Source organism: Oreochromis aureus, linkage group 13, assembly GCF_013358895.1.
Source record: "Oreochromis aureus strain Israel breed Guangdong linkage group 13, ZZ_aureus, whole genome shotgun sequence".
Taxonomy (NCBI): domain Eukaryota; kingdom Metazoa; phylum Chordata; class Actinopteri; order Cichliformes; family Cichlidae; genus Oreochromis; species Oreochromis aureus.
The window spans coordinates 19,338,442-19,365,389 of record NC_052954.1 but is presented as its reverse complement, the minus strand read 5'-3'; the positions used below and the strand labels follow the sequence as shown (position 1 = coordinate 19,365,389).

At 39.1% G+C, this 26,948-nt stretch overlaps 1 protein-coding gene across 4 annotated transcripts in view; it reads right to left on the bottom strand.

Annotated features, from left to right (window-relative positions):
- The window catches only part of kcnma1a (potassium large conductance calcium-activated channel, subfamily M, alpha member 1a), a 167,837-nt gene that overhangs the window by 39,902 nt on the left and 100,987 nt on the right, over positions 1–26,948 (bottom strand). For all 4 annotated transcript variants that reach the window (XM_039622032.1, XM_039622033.1, XM_039622030.1 and 1 more), the window contains exons 4-16: positions 24,471–24,564; positions 23,812–23,923; positions 16,744–16,819; positions 15,194–15,269; positions 13,791–13,961; positions 12,148–12,239; positions 6,563–6,673; positions 6,356–6,461; positions 5,869–5,951; positions 5,713–5,782; positions 4,665–4,820; positions 4,084–4,193; positions 3,826–3,894 (exon numbers count right to left, since the gene is read on the bottom strand). In XM_039622032.1, the coding sequence (XP_039477966.1) occupies positions 3,826–3,894; positions 4,084–4,193; positions 4,665–4,820; positions 5,713–5,782; positions 5,869–5,951; positions 6,356–6,461; positions 6,563–6,673; positions 12,148–12,239; positions 13,791–13,961; positions 15,194–15,269; positions 16,744–16,819; positions 23,812–23,923; positions 24,471–24,564 (1,326 nt within the window). The remainder of the gene's footprint in view (positions 1–3,825; positions 3,895–4,083; positions 4,194–4,664; positions 4,821–5,712; positions 5,783–5,868; positions 5,952–6,355; positions 6,462–6,562; positions 6,674–12,147; positions 12,240–13,790; positions 13,962–15,193; positions 15,270–16,743; positions 16,820–23,811; positions 23,924–24,470; positions 24,565–26,948) is intronic.

Sequence of the window (26,948 nt, the reverse complement as noted above, 5' to 3'; positions counted from 1 at the left end):
ATTTGGACTTTGCCGGGCTTGCTTTTTTGCATCATTTTAAACACATTATCCTTCCCAAAAAGAAATTTTTTCTCCCTCTTGTTACGTGTGTCTTGTAAGTTACCACAAACACACTTGCTCCTTCTGATTTGAGGCAGTTTGCTGATGCGATACTCACACAGATGGACAAAAATGTACAACAGTAATGATCGCACACTGAATTTTAATTCTTTTCTCTACAAAATGGCATTGGATTGCCCCGGGGGTGGAAGAGAGGGACAGAGAGATACAAGTAGAGGGACGAGGGCAGAAAGAATTAAAATTATGGCCATGGAGTGGTTTTAGTCTCAGCACTCAAATGCAGTCATCTAGTCAGAACAGATGTTATGATGTCCACTGAGACACGGCTGTCGTACAGAGAATGTCCAGTAGGTGTATCTCAGTTAGTACTTGACAGTGGAATGCAAGGGAATGAACAGCTCTTTCTGTTTAATATACTGAGCTAATTCTTACAGTTGAGTCTGCTCTAGACTCTGCTAGGGGAAAATAAGACTGGTCCAAATGTGTTGCTCCATTACAAATACTTGTAATGTGTGTCTAGTTAAGTACAAACTGCTTTAATCATTTTCATTGTATTTAGATTTAAAAGAAATGTGTTACTGTAATAAATAATAATTACTCGCTTCTTTTGTGATAAAGTGGGATTTGGTTTAATACTCAAAGGTACTTTAAGTGATTGGCTGTATCATTCCCCATTAATTAGACTAAGACAAAAAGTAGACGCCACACACAAATATGCACACACGCACACGCACACACCCCGGTCATTAATGGTTACCTGTGGGCAACAATCATCAATGAAGTGAGTGTGAAGTAAGATATCAAAACACTGTACCCACAAACCTTTAAGGGTCACTCTTTCAAAATACAAGCCCAGACGAAAGATGATCTTGATTTTTTTGTCTCATTCGCCGCTCTGTTTACATTTTAAGCTTTTGTAAATTTGCAACATTGATAAACGCATGTAATATGCATGTAATAACTATTTGCGGCATTTTAGTCATTCATTTTGAAAGAGTATGTGAGGTCTAGACTCGGGGGAGAAGGGAACAAGTATATTAACGCCCAACATCTTTCCTCTGAGCTCTGGAAAAAGGTTACATTGGGGAGGAAATAAACAAAACTATTAAGGGAGCAATTGAATCCATATACATATTGGGATGTGATCAAATTGCAGCAGTCATGCAGATCAGAATTTTCTTTCCATACTGCAAGAAGTAAAATAGCACCTAACATTCGCTCAGATTGAATGGCCCCCAGAGAAGTTAACAGGCATTACACCTGGCATGCTTTTTTTAGTCAAAAATAAAAGAAAAAAACCAATCAAATCAAGACAGTTCCACAAACATTGCTGCCCAAATCTGAGATTTTACAGGTGTAACTATCCAAGACATTTTTCTTAAGTCGTGTGCAAACTGGTGAATAAAAGCCTAGAAGATGCATCAAAACCTCATATTGTGAGCAACAAGGCAAGCATCAAACACTTTATGTGATAGTGTCGTAGCATGCAGTTACCAAACAGCATGAAGAGGACAATTATAAAACAGAAAGGCATAGCCACTGCAGTACAGGTATAGGGACAGGTACGTAGATGCAGACGGTTGCAGTAACTTCTGTGCAGTTGGATTGTTTCTCAAACACCAAACTGACAGGAAGTGACCTCACTTAAGAACATCTACTCGAGAGACGCACGAGCATGACTGTACACGGTGGCTGAGACGCACAAAACTCCGCACTCGCACACACTCAGAAACACAAACTCTCCCTTCCGAGGTGATAGCACATACGCAGACGCACATACATGCACAGATGGATACACATTTGGGAATGAGGACATGAGAGGGTGATGGAATGCAAGAGTGAAATGTGGGCCACATAAATAAAACTTCAGTTTGGATAAACCCAATGCTATCCAAAATCAACAGCTCCATGCCTTTTCTAGTGTATTAAAAAAAAAAATCATGAAAAAAAACAAAGATTGGTGAGGTGCTGCTGGTATAATAAAACCATGAATAAATAAAAAAAACATGCTCCTATATCAATCACCGCCTACAGCAGTGGCATGTAATCAGTCATTTTATTTAAAGATTGTATCCAAAGTTGTAGGATATCAGTGCCTATCGACACCATATCTGATGTCTGAGATATGCATACAGAAACTCCTCAGTGTACTGTTCCGGTGAAGACTTTTAAACACCGATGAGTGGAAAACGTGGCTCGTCAAAGCTAAGAAACAGTAGGGTAACGACTGAGCGACACTGAAAAAGAACTGAAAGTGTGAGAGAAAGAAACTAAAGGAGCAAAGGAGTTTGCTTGAGGACAAAAATGAAAAAGATCAAATAAGAGGTAGATATGGAGAGGGTGAGTGTTTGGCCTTGGTACAGCGACAACAGCAAAGACAAAAAGAAAAAAGAAAAGAAAACAGCACTTCTACAAACATGTCCAATTTATCTATCCTCTCTCTGCCTGCAAAGAAGTTAGTGCATTAAGCACAAGGGACACCATAAAAAAGGAGTTAGAAAAAGAGGCCTGTGAGATAGTGTTTGGAAAAATATCCTTGGGGAAACTCCCAAAGTCAGAAGCTTTAAAGTGGTGACGATTGGGTAGAACTTTGGAAGTAAGATAAGGTAGAGGGCATACCGCTTTCGGCTTCTGCAAACAACAAGAAAAAATCTCAAATCAAACAGTTATCATGAATATAAAAGAAGAGGAGAATATAACGGTTGCTAATGCGTCTCTGCCCATTTACAAGCTATGCTTTCATTATATGGCAGCGTGTGATGCAACTTTGTTTTTTGTCCAATGCTGAGGGCCTTGCAACTCAAAGTCATAAAAATGAAGAAAAAAAGTGTTTGAAGTTATTCATCTTTTGCAAAAAGTACATAAAGGGCAGAGAATATGTTTTATAAAAGGTTTGAAAGTATAAATAAAATATTCTAGGGTGTCACTATAAAATGTACAAAAAGAAAAAACGTAAAAGAAAAAGCTCAGCTACCTTGAAAGTGATTGGACCACGGACACAATTTGGCCCACTGGGTTATATAAAGTATATTCAATTAGTATCAACTAGAATTTACATCATCTTTAATTAATATTAAATCAACCATGCAACCTCGTTAGTACACAAACATTTGACACAGGTGAATGGGGAAGGGTGAGTGGGATTTGGCAAATTGAGACTACTGAAAAAATGCATTTTGTGTCGTTATTGGTGATAAAAGCAGCACTCATGTAGAGTTAGTGATAACCATAAAGACAGAGCAGGAGCACAGTAAAAAGTGCAGGAGACACATTACGTGAAATTTAAACGTGAAGCAAATTTGTTATTTAGGTGTGAAGGTGTCTCTGAAAAAGGACAGTGAACATGAAGTTATTCCAGAGCAGTACCTAGTACTTCTCTGAAACCAATCACAGTTTAACCACGTTCCAAGTTTTTTTTCCTGCATACCTGCAAGGTTTACGTAAAAGTTTGTGACCCGAATCCTTCGCCAATATCAATCCCATTTAATTGCTTGTCAAAGAGGATAATAGCTCAGAAAAAAATAAATACTGAATTATTTATTATAGGAAGTACCTCATGGTGACACAATAATGCTCAAGTGTTCACCAAATTGATCTGAAAAGTGATGTGAATATCAACTGCATAGATAACAAGCTGCAAAGAGGACTTGAGAGGAAAAGAAAAGTCGAGATATCTTATTAGAAGATCTACTTTTAGCAAAGTACAGTGCAGTTCACTGTTATCACAGCTGTATCAGATGCTCCGGAAAGATCCGCTATACCAACCTGCTCTCTCTCTGCTCAGACTTGAATTCAATGGCAATAAGCAACAGCTTCAGTTTCACGTAACACAGCCTGTAAAACAAGTGCACTCATTAGAGAAAAGCAGGATATAAGCAGATGACTGATGTGTTCAAAAACCGTTAAAATCCACAGCCTTACATCCCAACACTCCTCTTTTTTGTCATTCTTACTTTGCATTATTTATTTTTTTAAGCTACCTACCATTGAGAGTGGTCTTGGTGATCAAAGAGTGATACTTACTCGCAGACCATGGGGAAGGAGAGGCCTACAAAGGCACTGGACAAATACTCTGTGTACATCTCATTAGCCACTCCTTCAAGGTAATACTTCTGCCATGTGTCCTCCTCGATCTGATAAAAAAAAATAATGAAACAGGGAAATGTCACATGTGTTGGTTAAGAAAAAAAGTAAGGAAAAAAGAACAGTTTTCCTTCCAAAAGCAGCCTAATCTGGTCAGCAGATGTCCCACTGCACAACATCAGCCTGGTCATTATAAGCTGATCTATCATCTTTAGGACATGAGAACAGTTTTTTGATAGAAACAAGCACCTCTTCAATTCCAAGCCGCAGAGAACACTGAACAGATTCCACATGACATGTCACACAATAAAATATGATGTGCCAGAATGACTGAAAACACACTAATGGAAGCCCGTCTCTGGACAGAGATGTCAATTTTTTTTAGGGAATGCACTGTTTGACAGACCTAGTCCATGTGTCAGCAGAGAACCTTCTTATTTAGACTTTAATCCTTTAATAAATCACCTCATGTGCAAAAAATGCAATGTGAGAAATCATTCGTCAATAGTCCACTCTGTTACCTCAATAAAGGACCTCATGGAGAAGAGGTTGGCTAGCATTGTCGACAGGCCCTGGGCCAGACAACTCTGCGCAATGAAGCCTGCCTTCAGCTCTGCCAAGCAGATAGCATCGTCACCCTCCTTCCAGTTCCAGCTTGGAATATTCAGTAGATGGGCCTTCATCACATTAAAGTTAGAGAGGTCAGAAACACAGAAAACTGTATATATGAGTCACATTTCTTTTGGAACAGATAACGTTAATACAGCCCTCATATCTGCTTGAACTGGGAACTGGGTTAGCATAAAAACTGGAAACTGGGGTAAGCTAGCTTGGCTTTACGCAGTGGTACTGAAATCCAACATTCAGGATAACAAAAGTCCACTAATTAACATGATCTACCTTAATTAGTTCAAAGCTGAAATGCAAACATGTGAATGCAAATTAAATTAAACAGTTACAATAAACAGCCAGTTAGCTTAGCATACAATAAAATAAATAAAAACTAACTAGCTTATCCTAAAAATGTAGAGCTGTTCCTTTCCTAAAGTCAGCTAACTACTAGAAAAGTTAGCATCCTGGGTAAATCACTTACAATGTACAAGTCTCAGTTAGTGTACCAGTGTCCATTCATAAAGGGCATCATACACAGGAATTTCAAAAAAATATACATATTTGCATATCTCCTTGCCATGTCATATGACAGATGCAGTGATTCAGACACACATTTATTAAATATAAAAGACACATTTTCAAAAGCTCACATTTTTCTCGTGTAATACTATTTACCATGCTAAGTGCCGCTCTATTAATTCTTCATTTAAAAAAGTGCGGTCCATTCTTCAGGAGCATGCACAGCATGTAAGCAGCTGAGCGAGTGGATCCTTTAAAAAGTCACTTATATGTCAAAGTTACCATGAATCCTTAAAAGCACCACATAGCGCTCAAGCTGACAGGATTGCCATTTTACTGCAGCCATAATCTTTCTGTGAGGGAAGGTTGGAGAGCGGCCAAGATGAAGTGAAGCAACATAACATATACTACACAATGCAGGGCACCGAGACATCTCACCTTATTGTGATACTGCAGCATCTGTGTGATTATTCTGATCTTGGGGTGATAGTTCTTGATGGAAATGACCCTTTGAAAAACAGGCAGATAAAGTGAGCAAGGAAACATAACACCTCCGCAAGCCAGTTGTTACTGATTGTCCAGAGGAGAGAATACCTCATGATGTTGGAGGCATCTTCAGCATCAGGATCTGCACAGTACTTGTTGGCTAGGATTAAGCAGGCATCTGCTGACTCGATCTATGTGTAAAGTACCAAAGAAACAAATATGACAACATTCAAGTGCACGTCTGTATTTAATAAAAAACATTGAGTGCTTTTTCTCATAAAAAATATTCAATATACCAGATGGTTTAAATCTGCTCAACAAAAAAAAAAAAAAAGTCTTTTATTTCTTTCTTCTGTCCTGATATATTTTGGTTAAAAAATTGAAATGGATATCATTAGATTATCATTCTTCTGCATTTTTCCTTTGCTCTCTTTGTCAGCTGAACTTATACAGTAATAAGTTTACAGCCTGCTAATCAGTGACGCACACAACTGTAGCTAATCTGTGAGAAATGTTTCTACTGTTAAGTTCAACAACAGTTGTCAAAAATGTTAAGGATTTTCATCGCTCCAGGAGTCTCGCCACCAGCCGGTACCTTCACTCGGGCCAGATCATGAGGGTTGAGAACCGATCCCTGGTAGAACTCTACTTGGGTAAAATGGCGTTTGAACAAGGCTTCCAGCTCAAGATTAGGGGAAATACTAAAAAAAAGAAGATGGGTTAGCGCATAAATCGATAGCTCCTATGCAATAGTTCGTTTGTTGCTAAGCTACAAAGGGTGAGAAAGACAAAATTAACTTACTTATGGAGAAAAACAATTTCTACATTGACATCATCCCTGTCCTTGTGTAGGAAGTCTTTGAGGAAGTTGGAGACACTTTCGAGGGTAATATGACCACAGACCACAATGTGCCTGGAAGAGGGGGGGGGGTGAAGAAATCATCTTGAGTGGGCAACATAAATCACTGCAGACACTGGCATGTCTCCCAGAGATAATCAGTCAAACCAAAGCACTCTAACATCTAACTCAAATAAAGACTGAAAAAAATATATATACATGTCAAGAAATGTCTTTTCAAAGCAAACAACTAACCGAATTATCATTTTTGCCATAAAAGTGAATATTTTCCTCGATGCAATGAAAGTGGTTAAATTCTGCACGACAAGTGCAATCAAACACTCAACTCTCGACCACTTGAAAAAAAAAATCTAAGCTATAATCACACAGCCCACAGTGGTTGGACTGTCATCCGTTCTCAATAAAAAAATTGTCCCTTCAGCCAAACCGCCCCTTTGTGAGCTGAATAGATGTTGACAAAGACATGTACATCAATATGCTTGTGCTTTTACACAGAGCATTACTAAAACTCTCAAAATGATTTGGAGGCCTGTGGTTGACAAGAATTGTAAACAGGGCCTCGGAGTTTTTGACAGGTCTCTGGCAAGATTTGGTAGTGCATTACAGCAGAGGGATCTGTCAGAAGCTGTACGGGGCTGATTACAGCCGTAAGGGAGTGAGAAGGGTTTGGAACGGTTTTAGGTTTGAGGTTGTGTCCCTGTTTATCTTCTGACGACAATATAAAGTGATCAAGTTCAGGTCAGCTTCATATTTATGCCAACTTTAAGGACACGCGGGGCAGTTTGGATGGACATTGTCTCATCAAATAAACGTGTGGTGCTTCTGTAACTCGAATATTTTAACATCCTAAATCTAAGAATTCAAATATTGGTGTTAATAAAAAATATTGCCTTTATTTTACATATTTCCATTGCATTTTATCCTGTTATATTAGGTTATCTTACTACTTTATCTCGCTTTTTCTTCCTGATAAAGTCATAGTCATGGTTGTTGGTATTAAAGGGACTTTAAGTACGAGCATTCAATAGTTCTGATTTAATTCAATCACGCTAATGTGGATTTAAAACCCTTCATAAGATTAATTTGCACTATGGTAAGCTGAGCTACTCTGCTGGACTTACAGCTAAATGTCATTTGTGAAGTCTTCTTGCCAAGCCTTGCACAGTAAAACCCAGACCTTATACTGACATGGATTAGTGTGGACACTCGGCAGACACCCTAATTACCCTATGGAGACCTGTAAGGCAATCTGTGTAATGACAATGGCCTTATCCACCACTTGATGTGCCAAGAGACAATTGAACCACTTTAGTTTTTGAGGGCCTGGGTACTGGACAGCTTTGCACTTAACACAAGGTGTATTGAGTTACTTTTTCCAAAGATTAAAGAAAGAAAATTAAAATTTGGTGGTCATATTTGTTTGAAGTCCAAGTTCTTATCATCCATGTACATTTGTAGGACAGATTTCTATTACCAATCTATTATCAAGCGCTTACACACAAGAAGGGAGTCGTGGTGAACAGACTGGCCTTTAAAGTTGATGTCTAAAGCTGTATAAAGCATTATTGAAACCTGAATCAGTTTGGCAGGTTTAAAGGGAACAGAGATATTTATTGATGTTAGATGAGAACCATAGTCCAGATCAATGAGTGTTCTTCTGCCCTGTACCTGAACTGATGTGGACTTGGCAAAGTAATGCGACGGGCATATTGAGGGAATGACAGTTTGTGGATGTTACAGGATATAATGTTCTTCGCAGATGTTGCGTCTGTCCTTTAAGAGAATCTAATGAGCGGTCGTGATTGCATGGTTGGCCAGAGCTGAGCAAAGGGCCGTGTGGTCTTACAAGCTGATGAGCTGGGATGTCTGTGGGCAGCCAGCAGTATCTGGCACAAGAAGTCTCTCATTTTATGAAATGTTACAAAAAAACCCCCAAAAAACAACCCACACACACACAATCACTCATGTTTTCCTATTCAAGTATCCCGATGCTCGTCCGAGGGTAGAAGAAGTTTAAAGATTTATAAGGCAAATTATTTGATTCATGTGGGTTCAATGGAGGTTGTGGATCTTAAGCACAAACTTGGAAGTGTAAATGCATCTCTGTGACATCTGCACTTTTCTAAATAGGTTTTTAATCAGGGAAGCAAACTTTTCTTCCACATCTTGAACACACCACTAATTTAGGTCCTTATGTTTAAGATGGAAATATTCACTTGATATCCTTAAAAGTTTCCTGCTTCTACTTAGTTTCCCTCTCTATCTCTGTGCCAAAAAAGGCATCAAACTGAATACTGAGATCATAAGCTAGTTAAACAGGACATGGGGGGAAAGATATTAAAGATAATTCAACCATTTATAATTACCCAAAAACTAAATGTCTCCCTTTTTAATCAACCTGATTGTGCAGTACAGTTTTAGCTAGACATATATAACTAAAAAGAATCAAAGGAAAACAAATAAACATAGCACTTCAAGGGCACAGGTTTTTTTCTTTTAACAAGAAAACAGAGAACAACCCGGAAACTAAAAAAGGTGTGGCACAGAGTCACATTAATCAATGCAATGGGTTTTACAGAGCATGCACACAAGAACATGCAGCCAGGAAACATCTCAGGATGTCACTGGGGATACACTTACTACACAGCGAACAAACACAGAGCTCAAACGTCAGCAACAGAGGTCACTCACTTGGTACTGCTCTAATCCTTAGGGTGATGAAACTTACTGCAAGAATCATCTTTATGAAAATGTTGCAGTTTCAAAATCTGTGTTCCCTTTTTTGGTGCATCACCTTTCAGGGAACTTAAAGAAAGGGAGGAATAAACACCATCTCCTGTGTTTAATGCCAAGAATCAGCTAGGTGAAATGTTACCAACACTAGCCAATCACATTAAGCTCACAGACATAACGTACTTAGTGCATTTTGTCATTGTGTAATTATATGAAATTGTGTTGGAACCTCAACTAGGTGCATGTTTTGTCAATATGCAAATACGTGTTAATTCCTGACACTGTGACAGTCTCCGAGTCTGCACGCTTCAAGTTTGTAGCCTCGATGGAGGACTTTCAAAGTTGTGTGTCAGAGTTCAGCCAGGGTTGAAGCCAGTTTTCATGCCAAGTCCTCTCTTGAAGTTGGGGCTAATGGAAACCATAGAGTCATAATGGAAACCACAGAGCCCCGAGTGCAGTGGGCGCCAACAGAACGCAACACTTGTCATTATTATATCAGCGCACACAGGCTGAGAGCTGTCATTACGCTCACGGGTGTATGCTACACTACACAGAGTACTATAAGCAACGCTAGCATGAAACAGAAATCCAGTTCAGATCCAATGTGAGTACCTTTCACTTCCAAATAAGTTTTGAAGGCCTGGTTCAAATGACAGCAGCCAGGCCCAGAGATGAAATGAGGGCTACATTTAATAAACTTCACTATGTATCATGACTTCATTGTTTGTGAGCTCTGTAATCAGTCAGATACGTGTAATCCCCTAATCTAATTTCCACGATTTGGAGGTTTGTGGGCTGATAGCTGAGAAGTGATAATGCACTGAAGCCCCAATGAAAATCCTAAATCCACATGGCAAACCACTTTTTCTTTTGCATTACATCCTATAAGCACATATCCAAATGAGAATGTAAAAGTCTGTAGCTACTCTTGAGTCTTTGATAAATATCTTCCGATTGTTACAATATGTTCGCACTCTAACCAGAGGGAGACATGGAAGGGGGGTGTGGATGGAGAAAATAAAGTGTGTTGGAGAAACTATCCACGATTTTGACAAGGGCTTCTCTCAGCACCCATCTGTGAGCCTGGGTTGAGGTCACTGGCCAAACATAACATTTCATCAATCTTATCTCAATGACAGGCAAACATTACTGCACAAAGGCTTTTTTCCCCCCCTAACGTCTTGTTCTACTGCTGACTCCTCAGAATCTGCTCCGCTGAACAGAATGACTGAAACTGGTGGGGGTGAGATTGGAAAGAGAAACAGAGTGAGAAAGAGTAGACAGCAGATAGTAGCAGATGCTGGCTGCCATACAAAATTAGAAGAAAAGAGACGGAGGACAATGAAAAGACCACTCTCCCTGTTCTGTATACGCTCCTTTTGGATTAATGTAAATCTGTGTGCTGAATATTAGCAAGGTTTGAGCCACAAGGAGGGAAGAGGAGAGGAGAACTTCACAATAAGTATTTGTACAAACACTGTAATGTTCACAGTGTCACATATACTTCACAGTGTACTGGAGCCTCGGCTACGAGAGGGCAGTCGCACATTTACATAAATATGAGAGCCTCCAGAGACAAAGTCCACCATCACCACCACCACACAAACATAAGAACCAGGCGGGCATCAAAGAACCAAGCAGGCAAAGCAGGCCAAAAGCAATTGAAAGCCTCCAATGGGAACGAGGCATCCAGCATTCAGGGTGTGGGAGCTGACTGAAGATCAGGGCCAGAGTAATGTCAAGCATTGATGATGCGATGCGCTAGCAATGACAGACAACAGAAGGATGACTTTATCATCCATTTAGCAATTAATGACAAAGCCACAAGACTGCAGGTCATAGAGAACATGCCCGATATGATGCAGTTAAGGAAAAAAGTAATTCCACAAAGCATGCAAAACGAATTCAAGCAGGAAAAAAATGCAAATAATAAAAAAGCAAAAGTAAAGAGAAAAACAAAAAAACAAGAAAAGAAATTGTATCCTGCAATGCTCATTGAGATTGATGATTCTTAAAAAAAAAGACCACCAATAATAATGCACTTGCAGATGTTTAAATCTTTCTATTTTCTTGTGAGAAAAGGCTTTAAAAGCGGATAGTAGGGATTTCATGACTGTTTTGTTGTATTTTGATTTGGATCCTAATTCATCCCTGTAGGCCAGTCTGTATTGATGAGACACACTGGGCACGTTACATTAAATAGAAGCACCACAGGTTAGTTTCCTGTTAGGCTAAAGTGTAATAGTCATGAAAGCTCTATTTTCCAAATTAAATTAAAGCGCAACACAGGATGTTTCAAGGAGGACACAGAAAGAAAATGAAAAGCACACAAATGACTTCAGGAAAGCTTTGAATGGAGGATAGATAAAGGCAGACGGAGGAAGAAGACAGAAAGAGAAAGACTGAAAGAGAGAATTAAAGGGCATGGACATGTGTGTCCTATTGGCCAAGGTCTCCAGTCACGCAGTGTGACTTGACATAATGTAACTTTACTTTAACTGCGTTTAAACTTTACCATTCTAAAAAGTCAAGTTAACTAACCCCCAGTAACAACCAACTTCTGGAGGTGCACTTTAGTCACACAACCACACCTTGTCTGGATTTCAACTTACTTTCTGCCTCGTGTCGAGTTATAACTCCCTCCGAATTTCTTCCGATTAAGGATGAGAGCAGCAATTTCTGGCACGTAGCGAGCAAACATGGCCTACATGCATGGAATAGAAAAAAAAGAAAAAAGCATGCAGAGAGGGTTCTACCGCACACAGAAAAACAGCAGAACCATCTGGAATACTTACTTTCTCCCATTAACCGCACTATAGGAACCACCATATTTCTTGCGGTTTCCTATTAACTCTATGATTTCAGGGACGTAGCTGGCAAACATGGCCTAAGGAGAAGATAGAAGACAGAAGAAGAGACTAAAAAAGAGACTAGTATGGTGCAGAGTGGGTTCTGGAGCGATTGGTGCCTGAATCCAGATTTCTGAGGATATAAAAAAAATATTAGCCTGTAAATCCCATCGCTCTCATTACCTGGAGAGACTCCCCAAAGTTCACAAAAATCAGTTGAGGAAAAAAAGAAGTAGCCCCAGTGTTTAAAAGTTTAGAACGGGTTTGGTTAGTGGGCAATAATTTTGTCACAGCTGACAGCTAGTCAGTCTGTAATTAACACCCAAAACCTTTCTTTGAAAAAAGCTGAGGAAGAATAAAAACCTATGTGCCATGTTTTGTCCAACAAACACAGATGACCTGGCAGGTTGATTTGAATAGGCACACCTGATGGTCCACAGCTGCAAAACACATTAAGACTCATTTGTTGGGCTAGAAAATGAGCTGGATGCATTTTGCAAAGGTTGACAGCCTGTCGTCCCAGCACAGAGTTATGTTTAAGCTCACTGCTTACCAGTGGCGTATACTCGCTGGCGTTACTTGCGTAGGCTTGCGTCTACAGTTAGCAACACAGAGGTGCCCTTGCTCGGTAAAAGCATACTTCACTCGTGCCTGGAAAAAATGTACTGTTACATTACCAGGAATAGTGTGACATTATGTGAGTTTGATTTTATCCTTGGCTTTAGCATACCTTCACCCTGGAGTCATTGCTAAGCCACTGCTGCTGAGAGGAAGCAGGCGGAGGTACTCGCCTAAAGACTTCCAGAACTCGCAGCACTAAGAAAACCTTGCAATATATCACCATGGTCACAATATGGTACACATCCACACAGCTGTAGGTCATCAGCGCATACTGATAGCTGTCTCTGTGCAGAATTTGGCTAAATCCTCCAGTCTTTGCGAGCGAAGACGAAGGGCATGCCCTCTTCTGTATGCGAGCGTGTGTTTGAGTGCTTACAGGTGTTTGCGTTCATGCGTGTTTACATGTGAGTTACTGTACTAGTGTCAGCCCAACGGGACGTTAGATCAGAGGAAGGTAAGAGGGCAGGTTGTGGGAAGCTGCCGTTGCTATGGTAACATTCAGGCTGGCCTAAGCTTCATCTCCCTGCCCCTGTGTTTGTTGGAATTGTGGGAAGAGACACGGAAGGAGGGGTGTCCTGAAACCGCAACTGCTTTTAAGAGAATAACAACATCATCAGACAAAAGCTTATAATCTAATCAAACAAATATAGGGAGGACACATAGGGGGAAGAAGACAAAGGAGCACAATGATCTGTGACTCCAGGAGACAAGATACAGTAGGCTAAACAGAAGGATACAACTACACTGTGACAAAGATATAGCGTGTACTGTCTAGGCAATATAGTTCTAACAATATAAAAACACTACACTAACATGTTATACAGTATAGATCATTCTAAATATTAACATCACATTTTATTTATTTTATTTTTAGACATTTTAGACAGTTCTAAACAATTTATTGACGGGGGCAGGCAGGAATTTAAAGGGAAAATGGGATATAGGGAGAATAAAAAGTCTGATTTTACCAAACCGCCAAGGATGAAGAAGACCATAAAGAGGCGCCCCAAGGTGGTTCTTGCATAGACATCCCCGTAGCCCACTGTAGACATAGTCACCATCAGCAAGTAGACACATTCCCAATATGATAGCGACTGGGAATTTTGGAAGTTTTCCCAAGGATCCCCTGAGTTTTCCACCTAAAATTGACAAGGGAGTGATGCAGAAGGATCATTAGACACAATTCGCACAACAATTTGTAAACAGAGTTTTTCTAAAAGGAAACAGTTTCCTGAGATTTGATTAAATCCAGCTGCAAGTGTGCGAGCATTCATCTCAGTTTGTGACATCGTCTTCATTTAGTGAGCCTTGACTACCATCTAGTGGTAAAATCATTTAATACCGCATGAGTATGGATTTTCACTTTAAAAGCATCTGGCTTAACTGAAACCAACACTTTGATCAGAACAAAGGGAAGGTGAAGGAGGAGGCAATATGCTGCTCCATTTTATGTGTTTGTAATATTAAATACCACATCCCTAATTTTGGTTCACATGAAGGCTCCAGCAAATATTTAATTAAAAACCCTATTTACAATTTACACATCCTATATGTGATTAGTATTAAAATGACATATATGCAGAAATCTAATTTAGTAGAAATGATCTCAGGCAGGAATAAAAGCAACTCATGCAGCGTGATCACATGAAAAAAATCTGCTTTGTTCAACATAACTACTTTTTCGCACCATTTGAAGTAAGCCTGATAATAACTACAAGAAGTGCAAAAAAAAGAGGAACGCTTCACCTGTCCTGGAATGTGACACGTGTCACTAATTTCTCCATTCAGATGGGATTCATGTGAGAGTTTAGCCGAGATAACAAGAGCAGATTTCAATAACAGGTCTAAATAATAAATCTGAATACAGATCACATGGAAATTCCAGGCATAAATTTAATATCAGAAAATACTGATGATTCACACACATAAGATGCTGGTCATTTGCTTTCTGACAGTTAGTTAAAATTTGCCCTACAGAATAAACATAAGCTATTTACACAGATAGGGCTTGGCTTTAATATTCCTGATATATTTTATGTAGATTAACGTTAAAGTCACTTAAATTTCTTTAATTATGCTGCCTCCTAAGTTTTAGTGGCACCGCAGATAGTGCCCTATCCACATCAGATAAAAATTCTTTACAAGTATTTCACACAGCAAAACATACATGTTTTAAACTTAGAGAAATTGATTTTTTTTTTTATTTGCAAATACCATTAGTTTAGGTTCTTTATTCATACTATCAGACTCACTGAAAGTGCTAGGTGTCACACTTGTATAAGTGAGGTAGTTACAGTTAGTTCACTACAGTATCATTCTTTCTGGAACATTTAACTCTGGATGCCACTGGCCGTCACATCTGTCCACTTACCAAATGTATGAATCCAGCAGCTGTGAGCCATGTGCTTATGAAGATGGAACACAGGTTCACCAGCTTGATGGAATTGCTACACAGTGTGGGAAAAAAATAAAACTCATTTAAGGCGCCGAGACCAGTGACAGAAAAACAGAGATTAGTGACCTTGTGTAAGAACAAAGCCCATTGTGACCCGATTTTATTCATATACAGTATATATAACAAAGCTTTTTTTTTTTTTTTACCTCTTACAATAGTCGTAAGGAAATCAGGTTGAATAAAAATGTCAAAATTTTGTTCCCTATTATCTATGGTTTCCTTTTGTTTACTCCAAATCAACCACAGTGTTCATCACACACTCATGGTAAAAAGAAAGTCCCCAATCTTTCAGTTCAAGGTTTAACATAATAAAAAATATAATTTAATCCCCACCAGGTTTTAAAATTAGGTTAATGCAACCTCAGATGAAGAACACTTCTATTACACTGTGTCGTCATTTATTTCACAAACATCACTGTGCAGAAATTTTGGCCCGCTCTTCTCTAAATATTGCTTCAGTTCATTGAGGTTTTGGGTATTTGTTTCTTTTTCAGCCATTCTGTTGCAAATTTGCTTCTGTGTTCTGGGATCACTGTCCTGTTGCATAAGCCAGTTTGGGCCAAGTTTTATATGCTGGATAGGTGGCCTCACATTATACTCCAGAATACTTGGGTATACAGATTGCTTCATGTGCCACTCGATGATTGCGAGGTGCCAGGGTCCTGTCCCTCCAACACAAGCCCAAAGCATCAGCCCTCCTCGACTGCGCTGACAGCTGCTGTTTGGTTTTCAAATGTGGCACTGTGCATTACACCCATCTTGTTTTCATCTGCCCAAAACAAGCCACTCTTGTTCAGTCTTTTTTTAATTGCACTGACATGAACTTCAACATTTAGCAGGCCTGTAGAGTCTGAGGTGTAGCTTTTTTATTTTTTTTTTTTTTTTTTTGCAGAGATGTTCACTCCTGGATGATTGCCAACTGTCTTGAAAGTCTTCTAGCTGTGAATGACCTTCATCCCCGTGGAATACTGGATTGCTTCTTTAAGATCATTGCTGATGTCTTGGCATCGAATGCTCCAGACCAGCAAACTGCCAAAATATGTGCTTTTATAGAGGTCCTCACACTGATGATGATCAGTTAATCAAGTGCATTTGATTAGCGGCAACTGGTCACCACTTACCTTCTTAATATATATATCTAAAGAAATAAGTATTTACTTAATTGTTTATACACTGCTTCTGTATTTTGGCCTAATATGTGTAATAAGGTTGTCACAGGCATAATATAGCCATAATATGGTATGGCTATATTATTATGTTATACATAATATATGACTTGCTGTTTATCTGAGAAGATATTTACTAAATTTTAAGAACTGATAAGGACCAGATGATTTGTATTATGTTCTGATAAGCAAAGCATATTTATTTAAGACTCGGTACTAGGTTGGTATTAATAATAAAAATTCTATTGTCAGGGTATGTGTGTGTTTTGTAAATGAAAAAAAAGAAAACATTTTTCTTACCTTGTTTTCAAGATATTTAAGAATTGCAAAATTTCTGAGAACTGTATCAATCTTAGTGCTCTCAGGAATCTTAAACCTGCGTGAACAGAGAAGAACAGAGAGACACATCAGCGTGTGACATACACTGACAGGAGGGAAATGTAAAGACAGCACCTGTGCAGACATCGTCCTGAGTTCAAACAACATGAGGTTCTGCATATTGGCAGATCAGCTGGTGAGGCAGCCCACATGTTACTACAGCATTTAGGCACAGTACAGAGCAACATCATCCAAATCATCAAATGTAGCTTATAACATACAAGAAAACAAATCAAAAATAATACATCAATGAATAAATAAATAGCACATTTTCTAAAGAATTACGGTGTTTCATGAATTCAACCAAGTTAGAAGGAACATTTTAAGCCATGAGTGTCAGTACAAAGAGCAGGTCCCTTATGGATTATAGAGCAATGTGGCAACTGCCTCATTGTCTTTTTATATAACAGATCCAATCCCACAGAACATGCATACATTGATTTATGTCAGTGATAAAAATTCCTACAGAAATTATACAATCAGACCCCACGAATATAAGGTTGTCACAGGCACATCAATGATTCTGATGAAGCAAGCTCACGTATTACACTTAACCTAAGGCTCTTACCCCAGTTGGAGAGAATGTGTAAACAGGACCAAACTGAATAGTAAAGTCCCGTCTGGCTTCCCTTTTTCTCCTGTCCATGATGGCCCTGCCTCACCCTGTATCCATTCTGAAAAAGATCGCCACAGGACTTCTTTCGCCTCCATGTCTCTTGGAGGGTTTGCAAATTTACATCACTGTGTGTACGACGGTACACGAGCAGCTTAGGAGGAATCATTGTTTTTGGACAAAATCCAGTACTGGGACTTGACTTCAGGTCTAGCAGTCTGTAATCCACAAATATTTAGGGTCTTTAAGTATTCCTAGTAAAATAACCAAAGAAAAGGCTTTAAAAAGAAAAGCTTCCTTGATAGGACAAAGTTGCCTCTGTTGCTGTTAAATCATTGGTCTCCGTGCATTCAGCTGCAGTTGTATAGGTTTTCCATGTCAGTCGCATCAGAGAGTGTCTCTGTGAGCAAAATGTCAGCTCTAATATAGTTGTTTTTTCTCATTTTTTGTTACAGTGCCCTTAATCCCCACAACCCAAACAGATTTACCTTTCTCCTGCCCCTTTTAGTGATTTACCATTAACCCCTATAAAGCCACGTCTCCATCAACACACAGCTGTGTCAAACCTTCCAAAAAAGTCTGAACCATGCCAGGGATTAACAGAGATGAAAATGAAGCAGAACAAAAACAATAATCCGTACATAAAATGAGAGACCTGTTTTCACAACGAAATTTCAAACAACTCCGTCTGACAGTAAAAAAAAATGTAAAAAAAACAAAAACAAAACCCATCTCTGTCAGATTAGGACTACAGATTAGGAATCTACACTTCCATGTAAACATGTATTTAGGGCATAAATTCCTGAAACTTTTTTTTTTTTTAAACAGACACACAAATTAATGCTCGAGCTCCAGGTATTTTAGCAGAATCAAAGGAAAGACTTCCAGCTCCAAGTCGTCTTGGAGCTGGAAGCAACAAGACGACATAAAATCCAGATTATATTGTCATGACCCTCAGTAATCACTTTGTATCTATGGCAACTGAAGCTGTGTTTTTCTAATGTTTATGGGCCAGAATGGGGCTGGAATCTGAAAGAGACCTGATTTTTAGACTTTGTACTTTTGCAAAAACCTGTTTTTGTTTTTAAACCCAAACAACAACAACAAAACCTTTAAGTGCACATTTTAAATGCTCCCTTGTAAAGTACTCCTTGCTAGTACTGAGTTGGACTCGCTTTTCTCTTCATAACTGCCTTAATGCCTCTTGGCACAGATTTAGCAAGGTGCTGGAAAACATTCCTTTTTGAGCCATACTAACATGATAGCATCACACAGTTGAATTTACAGTCGTCTGCACAAGATACACATCTTCATTTCCACTAAATCCCAAAGGTGGTCTATTAGACTGAGATCTGGTGACTGCAGAGGCTATTTTAGTACAGTGAACTTATTGCTGTGTTCAAGAAACCTTTGTGACATGGTGCGTTATTCTGCTGGAAGCAGATAAGCAAAAGATGGATCCACCGTGGTCATAAAGGAATGTTCACCAACAACACTCAGACTGTGGTGTTTAAATGTTGATCAGTTGCTACTAGCAGGTTTTCTTGACCATGTCTAAATGCACCGAGTTACTCTCATGGGTGATTAGATGTTTGTGTTAAGCAGCTGAACAATTATACCTAACAAAATTGCTTGTATATATATAAATGTATATATAAATAATACTTATAAGTTTATTTTTAGTTTTCTTTAGTTGTAACAACGACCATCTATAAATAATATCAATGAATAATAAAACAGATGAACAAATGTACAATATTAAACTTAATATTAATTAATAAAAAATACAATAGCAACATATTTTAAAGTTTACATTTCATATTTTTTAATGACCTCAAATCATGTGTTCATAGAAGTTGATATCCTGTTGAGAAAAGTAATTCTCCCCTTGGTGTTATACTGCTTCCTGTTTTTACTCCACTACATGATGGATGCAATAATTGTAGTTTCGGCTCCATCCCATTTATTTTAAAGCTTTAGATGCTTATTATTTAGCTGATATATCAAGCCATCTAGCCATATATGGTATAACAACAGGTCAACAACAGCTGCAACATTAAATTTATAAATCAATAAATTCATGAGTATTATACTATAATATCATTTATACAGATGATTCTGGAAAGTTTCTTTCCACATAAGTACATTTACTTCAACTACTTTAAATATATTCTGTTCGTATCATTGTTAGCCTACTTAAGTAGCATTCTAATCTTACTTTAGTATAAAAAAAGAAAATCGAACTGATGGTGTGGATTTTAATTCATACTGCACACATGTAATCCTAACTGACCTCACTGTGTTTTGCCTTTTCGCACTGGCTTTGGATGCAGTGATTCACACCTGTTTAACAATGAGAAACAAAATTATACATAAAAGCAAACGACTAAGTTCCAAAAAGTGAAACTGTATATTTGTTAGACTGGCAAAGACAGAAATGCTGTTTTGCACTTACAACACAAAACACAGCAGCCAGCTTTTTGACGTAAAACTGATGTGACAACATCAACAAATACTTTGCAAATTTGGCTTTCAGATTGTAAATATCAGACATGCCACCAAACGCACAGTGATGCTGCGATGCAGGTGGCTGGAGAACACATTTTTCTCAATTAGTGTGAAGCATCTGTGTTTGTGTTATGCTGTACATCTGTGCGTGTGGTTTTTTGTCTTGCATTTAACACTTTGTGAGACTTTGTGGACAAATATCTGTTCACGTTATCACATCTGAGACTTCACCTACACTGAGTGAGAGCAAGAAAAAAAGCCCCACAAAGGCCTACAACAATTATAACACACAATAATGTCTTTTCTATTAAAAAAAAAAAGTGTATTATGTAAAAATCATGTAAAAAACAAACAAACAAAAAAAATCTCAATGAAATTGTCTTGCTGTGTTCATGTATGAGAAAATCTCTTTCCCGCACATGCCAAAGCCTCTTGCACACATGTGTCAGCTTGCCAGATGCTCATTCAAAAAAAGGTTTTCTGTTCTGTGCCCGCTCTTACTTAATTGAGGCTTTGCAAGCCCCAGCACTGCCTCTGTGTCACATGTCCTGGATGGGCAGCTTTCTGGGGCCTTTTATCAATCGGCAGGCTGGCGCAGTTCATCTGGGATAACACTGACAGTAAACCAAGCCAGGATTAGATTATATGATGCCACACTAATCTAAACACACAGATCCTCAGCAAGTGTACACAGCACTGACTCTTACTGTTCAATAAATAGTCCATATTTATCAATACATTTTTTTTCCCTGAGCTGCAACATGTGAGAAGCCCGGCTATACCAAAGAGGCTTAAACTTCCCTCAAATTAGTTTCCCTTCCCTACCATGGGCTGAAGGGCCATATAAAGCGATCATGCCCATATCAGGTACTATAAGCCTCTTTCAGCAGGAAAACACAGGAGACCAACAAACTAACCCACCACTAGGAGGCAGTAGCATGTCAGAATATAAGGCATGTCTGAAGGCTACAAACTACTGCACATTCTTCAGGCCAGTGAAGCTTCAATAACATTAGATTGACACCATTTCCTACTGGCTATCCAAAAACAACACACTTTAATCAAATACAATGAAATAGAAATAAAATAGACTGTGCAATTATCTTTAGGTATTTTCATGATGCCATTTGTCTTTTAAAAATTGTTTTATTCCTTAAATATTTAAAACTGGGAAGGTAGTCCTCTGTAATGGCTGTGGTGGAAAGGCATGGAGTTAACTTACACGGTGTGAAGCTAAGGCTCAGTAGCCACAAGATCTATGATCGTCTTTCAAACGGCAAATCCCACACTGTCAGGACTCTTGGGAGAAATGTTAAGTTCAAGTAGTTAAAGGAGATTAATTCCTTTTTCCAAGGAAGAACTCTACATGCACTCTTACATTAGCCTCACATCATTCTCCTCCCCTTAATCAATGTCCAATTTGCAAAGCCAAAGAGAACATGACTTAAAATGTGCACAGCGTATACAGGCACTGCCTTGTGTGCAAAGTGGGTGAATACTCTACCACAGAGCACAGGGCAGAGCCCTTATTAGTGGGCTTTTTATTAACCGGGCACACCTCCACTGAATTTCCACCGGTCTTCTCCAGGACTGAAACGAGAGGTAGTATAATTGTGATATATTATGCTGGCTGGTGTATGGTGTGTATTCCCTACCAGGTAATGGAGGTGAAGATGAACCAATCCAATGGGATTGAAGAGCACAATACGCACTCTTAACAGCCACCATGGCTTCTAACAAAGCCTGCGTTAAGGAACAGTATGGACACTTAACTAAATGAAAGTAGCAGCAGTTGTGCATTAGCTCGTTTTGGCCCTGTTAAGCTGTCTGATGGAACTGAACAACCACATACACAGCTAAAGCAAAACGGGCAATTTCATTTATTTAACAGTGAATTGCAAAGGTCACCATCAGAAAGCAGATCAGGTACATTTTCCGACTCTGATACCGTTTAATTGTGCTTATTTTCCTCCCACCACAGAGTTCCATATTAATTAACTCCCTTATTAATACAGGATATAAGCAGTTAATAATGACTGCTATTCTCAGGTTCTCGACCTGAATATGAAAAGACACTTTCAGCACATCATTGGTATTCTAAAATCGACCGTCACATCCTACTGCAGATCGACACTCTGTTAATTTTATAACATGGGCTTCGCAGCACTTTATGTTGCTATTAAACACAACGCCCGGTAAAAATAAACCCATCCCAACGCTTTACAGAGGGTTTTCTGTTGTTTTACTATGCTGCTGTTAGACAAGTCCAACACTAAAATAATAAATGTCTTAGTTTTTATGAGGTGGAGATGTCACCTCTCGTGTCACCATTGTGAAACTGAAACGCACTGAGTCTCCCCATTTAAAAATAATGAAGAGCCCTGGAATCTAGGGCATCTTTAAATAAAAAAAACATTATCCGCACATTTTGTTTAAGGATAACAGCTCGCAGTGAAGCTGGATTATATGTTAAGGTGTTGTTCTTTCCTACATCAAGTCCGCATGCAGGATATTTAATAATCATTACAGATCATCAGCCAGCAGCCAGACCACCATTTCACAATCTTTCATCATCCTCATCAAGGCCCTAACACCAACAGTCTTCTGGGGAGGAGATGAGGACACCTTGCATCATGAAACCAGACTACTTGGCTTGGCCATGTCTAATTCATTACACAGCTTGTTCCGTGTGAAATTCGCGAGCCACTGTGCGCTTCTTAAGAAACCCTCATCGACTCAGAGATCAAACATTCACAGCCCCACATTACTTCACAGAGTCAGTGATTCTGGCGGGCATGTAAAAAAAAAAACAAAACAAAAAAAAAAAAAAAACAAAAGAGGAAAACCAGCATTATCGAGTGATCCCTCGTGCTTCTTGTCAAATTTAACAAAGACCTTGCCAATGGCAATATCGACTGCTCTACTCTTTTAAAACTCAGTGAAATCCTTAAAAATGTAGCAGTGAACACTAAGAGCACCCTGAAACGGTCACATTTAATTAATTTTAATATTTGAGCACTCCTACTGTTACTGATAAAGAGTGTTGGAGACAAACACAACAAAAATGCCAATTCGAAGGAAGGCTAAATGTCAGTATTAGTGTGACTACAACTTAACATTCTCGCTTAACAATTTTCGCGTTCCAGCGACACGATAAGACCGACACGGACGAGCGTCGTCTTTGAGGTTTTTAGCAGAGAGGCAGAGCATCCAAAAAAGAACACACCTACAAAGAAACTGTTTTCACTGCAATGTAATTTAGGTCACATCATCTAAACACAGTGGAAAAAAAGTAGGTCGTTATGTAATGCAGGTTAGGGTATTTTCCAGTCTGCTCATGCGAGAGTGTGTATAAGTGTGTATGGGGATATCACATGCTTTTACATGTGCATTTTTTTTGTTCGCATGGATGTGAATGAGTCTAATAGATGGTACAGGACTGTGAGGTACCCCAGGTGCAACGCCTCAACGGACCAAATACTAATGAATATGAAGCGCAAACATGCAGAGTCACCGAGAGCCACAGCCCTACTCTGAGTCACTTTCACTCCCATTAGTTCATCCACTCTGCTGTGTCTGTGTTCCCTGAAACATCAGAGGAACCCAGCCCTGTCACTTTCAATGATGAGGGAACATTGACTGTAGCCGCAAGCAAGAGAGCCTCCGAGACTTGCTCCCAGTGATGGGGAGACGGTGGGAGTGATAGGAGGAGATAAAAGGAAGGGTGGCATTCAAAGACAGAGGGCAAAAAGGAATAGAAAGACAAATGTGAGGATGAAAATTAATAAAAATAAGTGGAAAGAAAAAGCAATAGGGTCGATAGAGTGAGAGCTATAAGTTTATGAGATTGAACGGATATGGAAACTTACCAAGCCAGCTTCTGTTTAAGTAGACAGAGACGAACACAGGAGGAACAGTGAAGAAGTCAACCACTGAGTTGACCTCCAGCCAGAACCACAGCTTGTCATTGGCTGCTATAAACTGTCAAAAGGAAAAAAAAAGGCAACAACTGAAGGTTAATTTTGCACAAAACATCCTGACTTTGCCACAGCCCGCTCTTCGAACTGCTGTGTCTTCTTTTGACAATGCTGACTTATTATACACAATGACAAAAGCTTCACCCTACTTGCTGAGTCATGCAAATGGTTGTTGGTGTAAGCAGCTTATGAGTTTGGTTGTTTTTTTTCCTTATTCAGGATGTCAAGCATCCAGATAGCATTTGCACCATCGGAATTCTGCTCTTGCATGACAGCCACGCTAGGAACATCGTTACAGCAACGTCAGCTTAAACTAAAGGCACGCTGTCTGAGTATTAGGTGACTAAGGTAAAAGACTGCACATGCATGTCAGTTGTCCTACAAGATTGCTGTGTCTCAAAGTAACTGTTTTTTTATGCCATCATAAAAATAAAATCAATAAAAAGCAGTAAATGAATGAAGTCAGATGCATTAAAGAGGTTTTTTGAAGATAAAACAACAGCTATATGGCTGTGAATACCGTTTGTGCATTTGTGCATGTGCCGGCTTACCCGCAGGCCAAAGTAAAGAAGGAAGAATACGTTGAAGGCCATATCAATCTGTAACGTGAAATCTTTGTAGAAGTTCTGGCAGGATTCTATAGGACTAGAGAAAGAGAGAATTATCAGTTAACAGCAATTATCAGTCAGTAAATGTGAAATAAATTGATCAAAATATGGAGTTATGACAACTGTAATAAAACTGAAATCTCCCGTAATACTGAGCTCAATGCAGTGATGGTGTTTACGTCAACTGAGTCCGAGGAGTGAGTGGGAGGGGCGGGTCATAGAGCAAGATGAAAGACTTATGGCTTAGCTGTAGAGTCAATCTCATCTAGATGAAACGGCTGAAAATATACTGAAAGTGGAGTTTGCTTTGATGTGACAGTACTTTCAACACGCATAAATTATTCCGCGTCTGCCACACACAAATGTTCCAAAAGATAGTCCCTCATTTGAAGAGAATGTGTGGAGACTGCAATCACTGGCCTGGTGTTACTCTTCAAAAAGGCAGATGATGATGAATGAGTTATTAACTGTCTGGTCTGTCATATAATCCATCTTCTTATTTACCGCGTGATGATTAACCATTAGCGAGTTGGTGCTCGCAACAAAAGCAATAACAGGCTCTGTGCCCACCCCATTCTTCACTTGGTCATGGGCCTATAGTGTTTTGCTCTTGAGTAATGACGAAATCCCACTGTGGGGAAAAGCATGGATATGCATAACAGTGTGGCTGACTATAGGCGACCTTTTGGGAATGTATAGAGCGGTGAGGGAAGACACACTGGGCTATTACCACAGCACACAGTTCAAAGTCAAGTTAAATGTTTAAGTCTACATGTGTATGTAGGGGGCCCATGGGGATGCAGTGTATGATTTAGAATGGAGTTTACCACATAATGAGACCCCCAAAGGTAATGATTAGTGAAACTTAATCATCTTCCAGTTAACATCAGACCCTTGATCACATGATGCTTTTTTATAATGGCTGACTAAGTAGAGAAGAAAGATTGCTCGAAGAGGATGATCCAACTTCTAATACGTGACCTTGTTGGATACGTTGGGCATATCCTGAAAACTGATGTGATCTTTTAGACATTGATGCTGAGTGCCAGGATGATATGGGTTAGTCTAATTTATGCAGCAACTGTTTAAAAATCTAATCCTTGGAGCTAAAATAATGTACCACTAGAAGTATCTCTACGCGATATCAGATCAAACTGAAGCAGCTCACAGATAATAAGTAAATAATAAGTATTTGGCATCCAAAACATTCATCCGCAAATCTTCTAACAGGCCTCCTAAACACAATGATTTAGAAGTCCAACCTTAGCTAATGTTTGCAGACCTACACGCAAGTCAGTGTCTTAACAAATACGCAAAAACACATATGATCATAAGCACACATTTATACACATGCAGATGGTGCATACTGAAGACACCATTTGGAGCGGTCACTGTGGAGTTTTCCCTTGGGCCCAGCTCTGGCCTAATTCTGAATAACCACTAAAGTCATGTGACTGACTCTTGACAATACAGAGAAAGCATGGCAGCAGCAGCAGGGCTCATGTGGTTCACTGAATCTGCCGTCTATTCGCTTTAGAAAAACAACACAATGGCTACACCGAGAGCTCGTGTTTAGTCATTTTATAATCATCATTTGAAAGCAAAGCTCATCATTAACTAAAGCAGGGGGAAGACACAGTGAGATGATTTCATCAGTACAACGTGGGTACAGTCCAATTATAGAGCGGCTGAATTTTAAACTGCATATTACGGCAATGTGAACTACAAAGGAAGAAAAACAAGAACAGACAGGTGACTTTTTTCAAGTCCACTGTATTTTCGGCCTCTCCCTGCATTAGATTTGCCAACCTTGGCTTTTCTTTTGTGGACATTTTTAAAAGCACAAATAAAAATGAAGCCATACTCCTAATACACGTGTGCTAATAAATGGATTCGATGTACTGCAGTCATAGAGTTGAGTGCCATCACACGCATACAGAAAGATCTTTTGTCTGCTAACATTAAAGCAACATTTTTTTAAATAATGTATTCCTTTAATTTAATCTAAAGCTGCACTAAATGTAGCAGAAAGCTGTTCCCAGCCAAAAAAAAAAAAGCTGACAGTGCACTACAGTACCTGAGCATCACAGAAAGATACACAAAGGAGGAACTACTTGATAAACTAAGTGGAACATTTAGAAGTTAAAAAGCCAGAGAGACCGTTTCATATTGTCAGGCCAGGTTTAATATTCAGGGGATGTTATGTAGAAATATTTGTTCCAGAATCCTGCTAGAAAAATGTCATTTATTGAAACGTGTGCAAATGTACGTGCAAATATCTCTTTTTTGACTGTCTGCTGCCTTTTGTTCTGTTTTCTGTCAAGATGATCCCACACTGCCTCAATAATGTTGGCGTCCGGACTCTAGGGAGGCCAATCCATGACTGATAGTGTTCAATTTTGTGTTTTTCTCTCCAAGTAT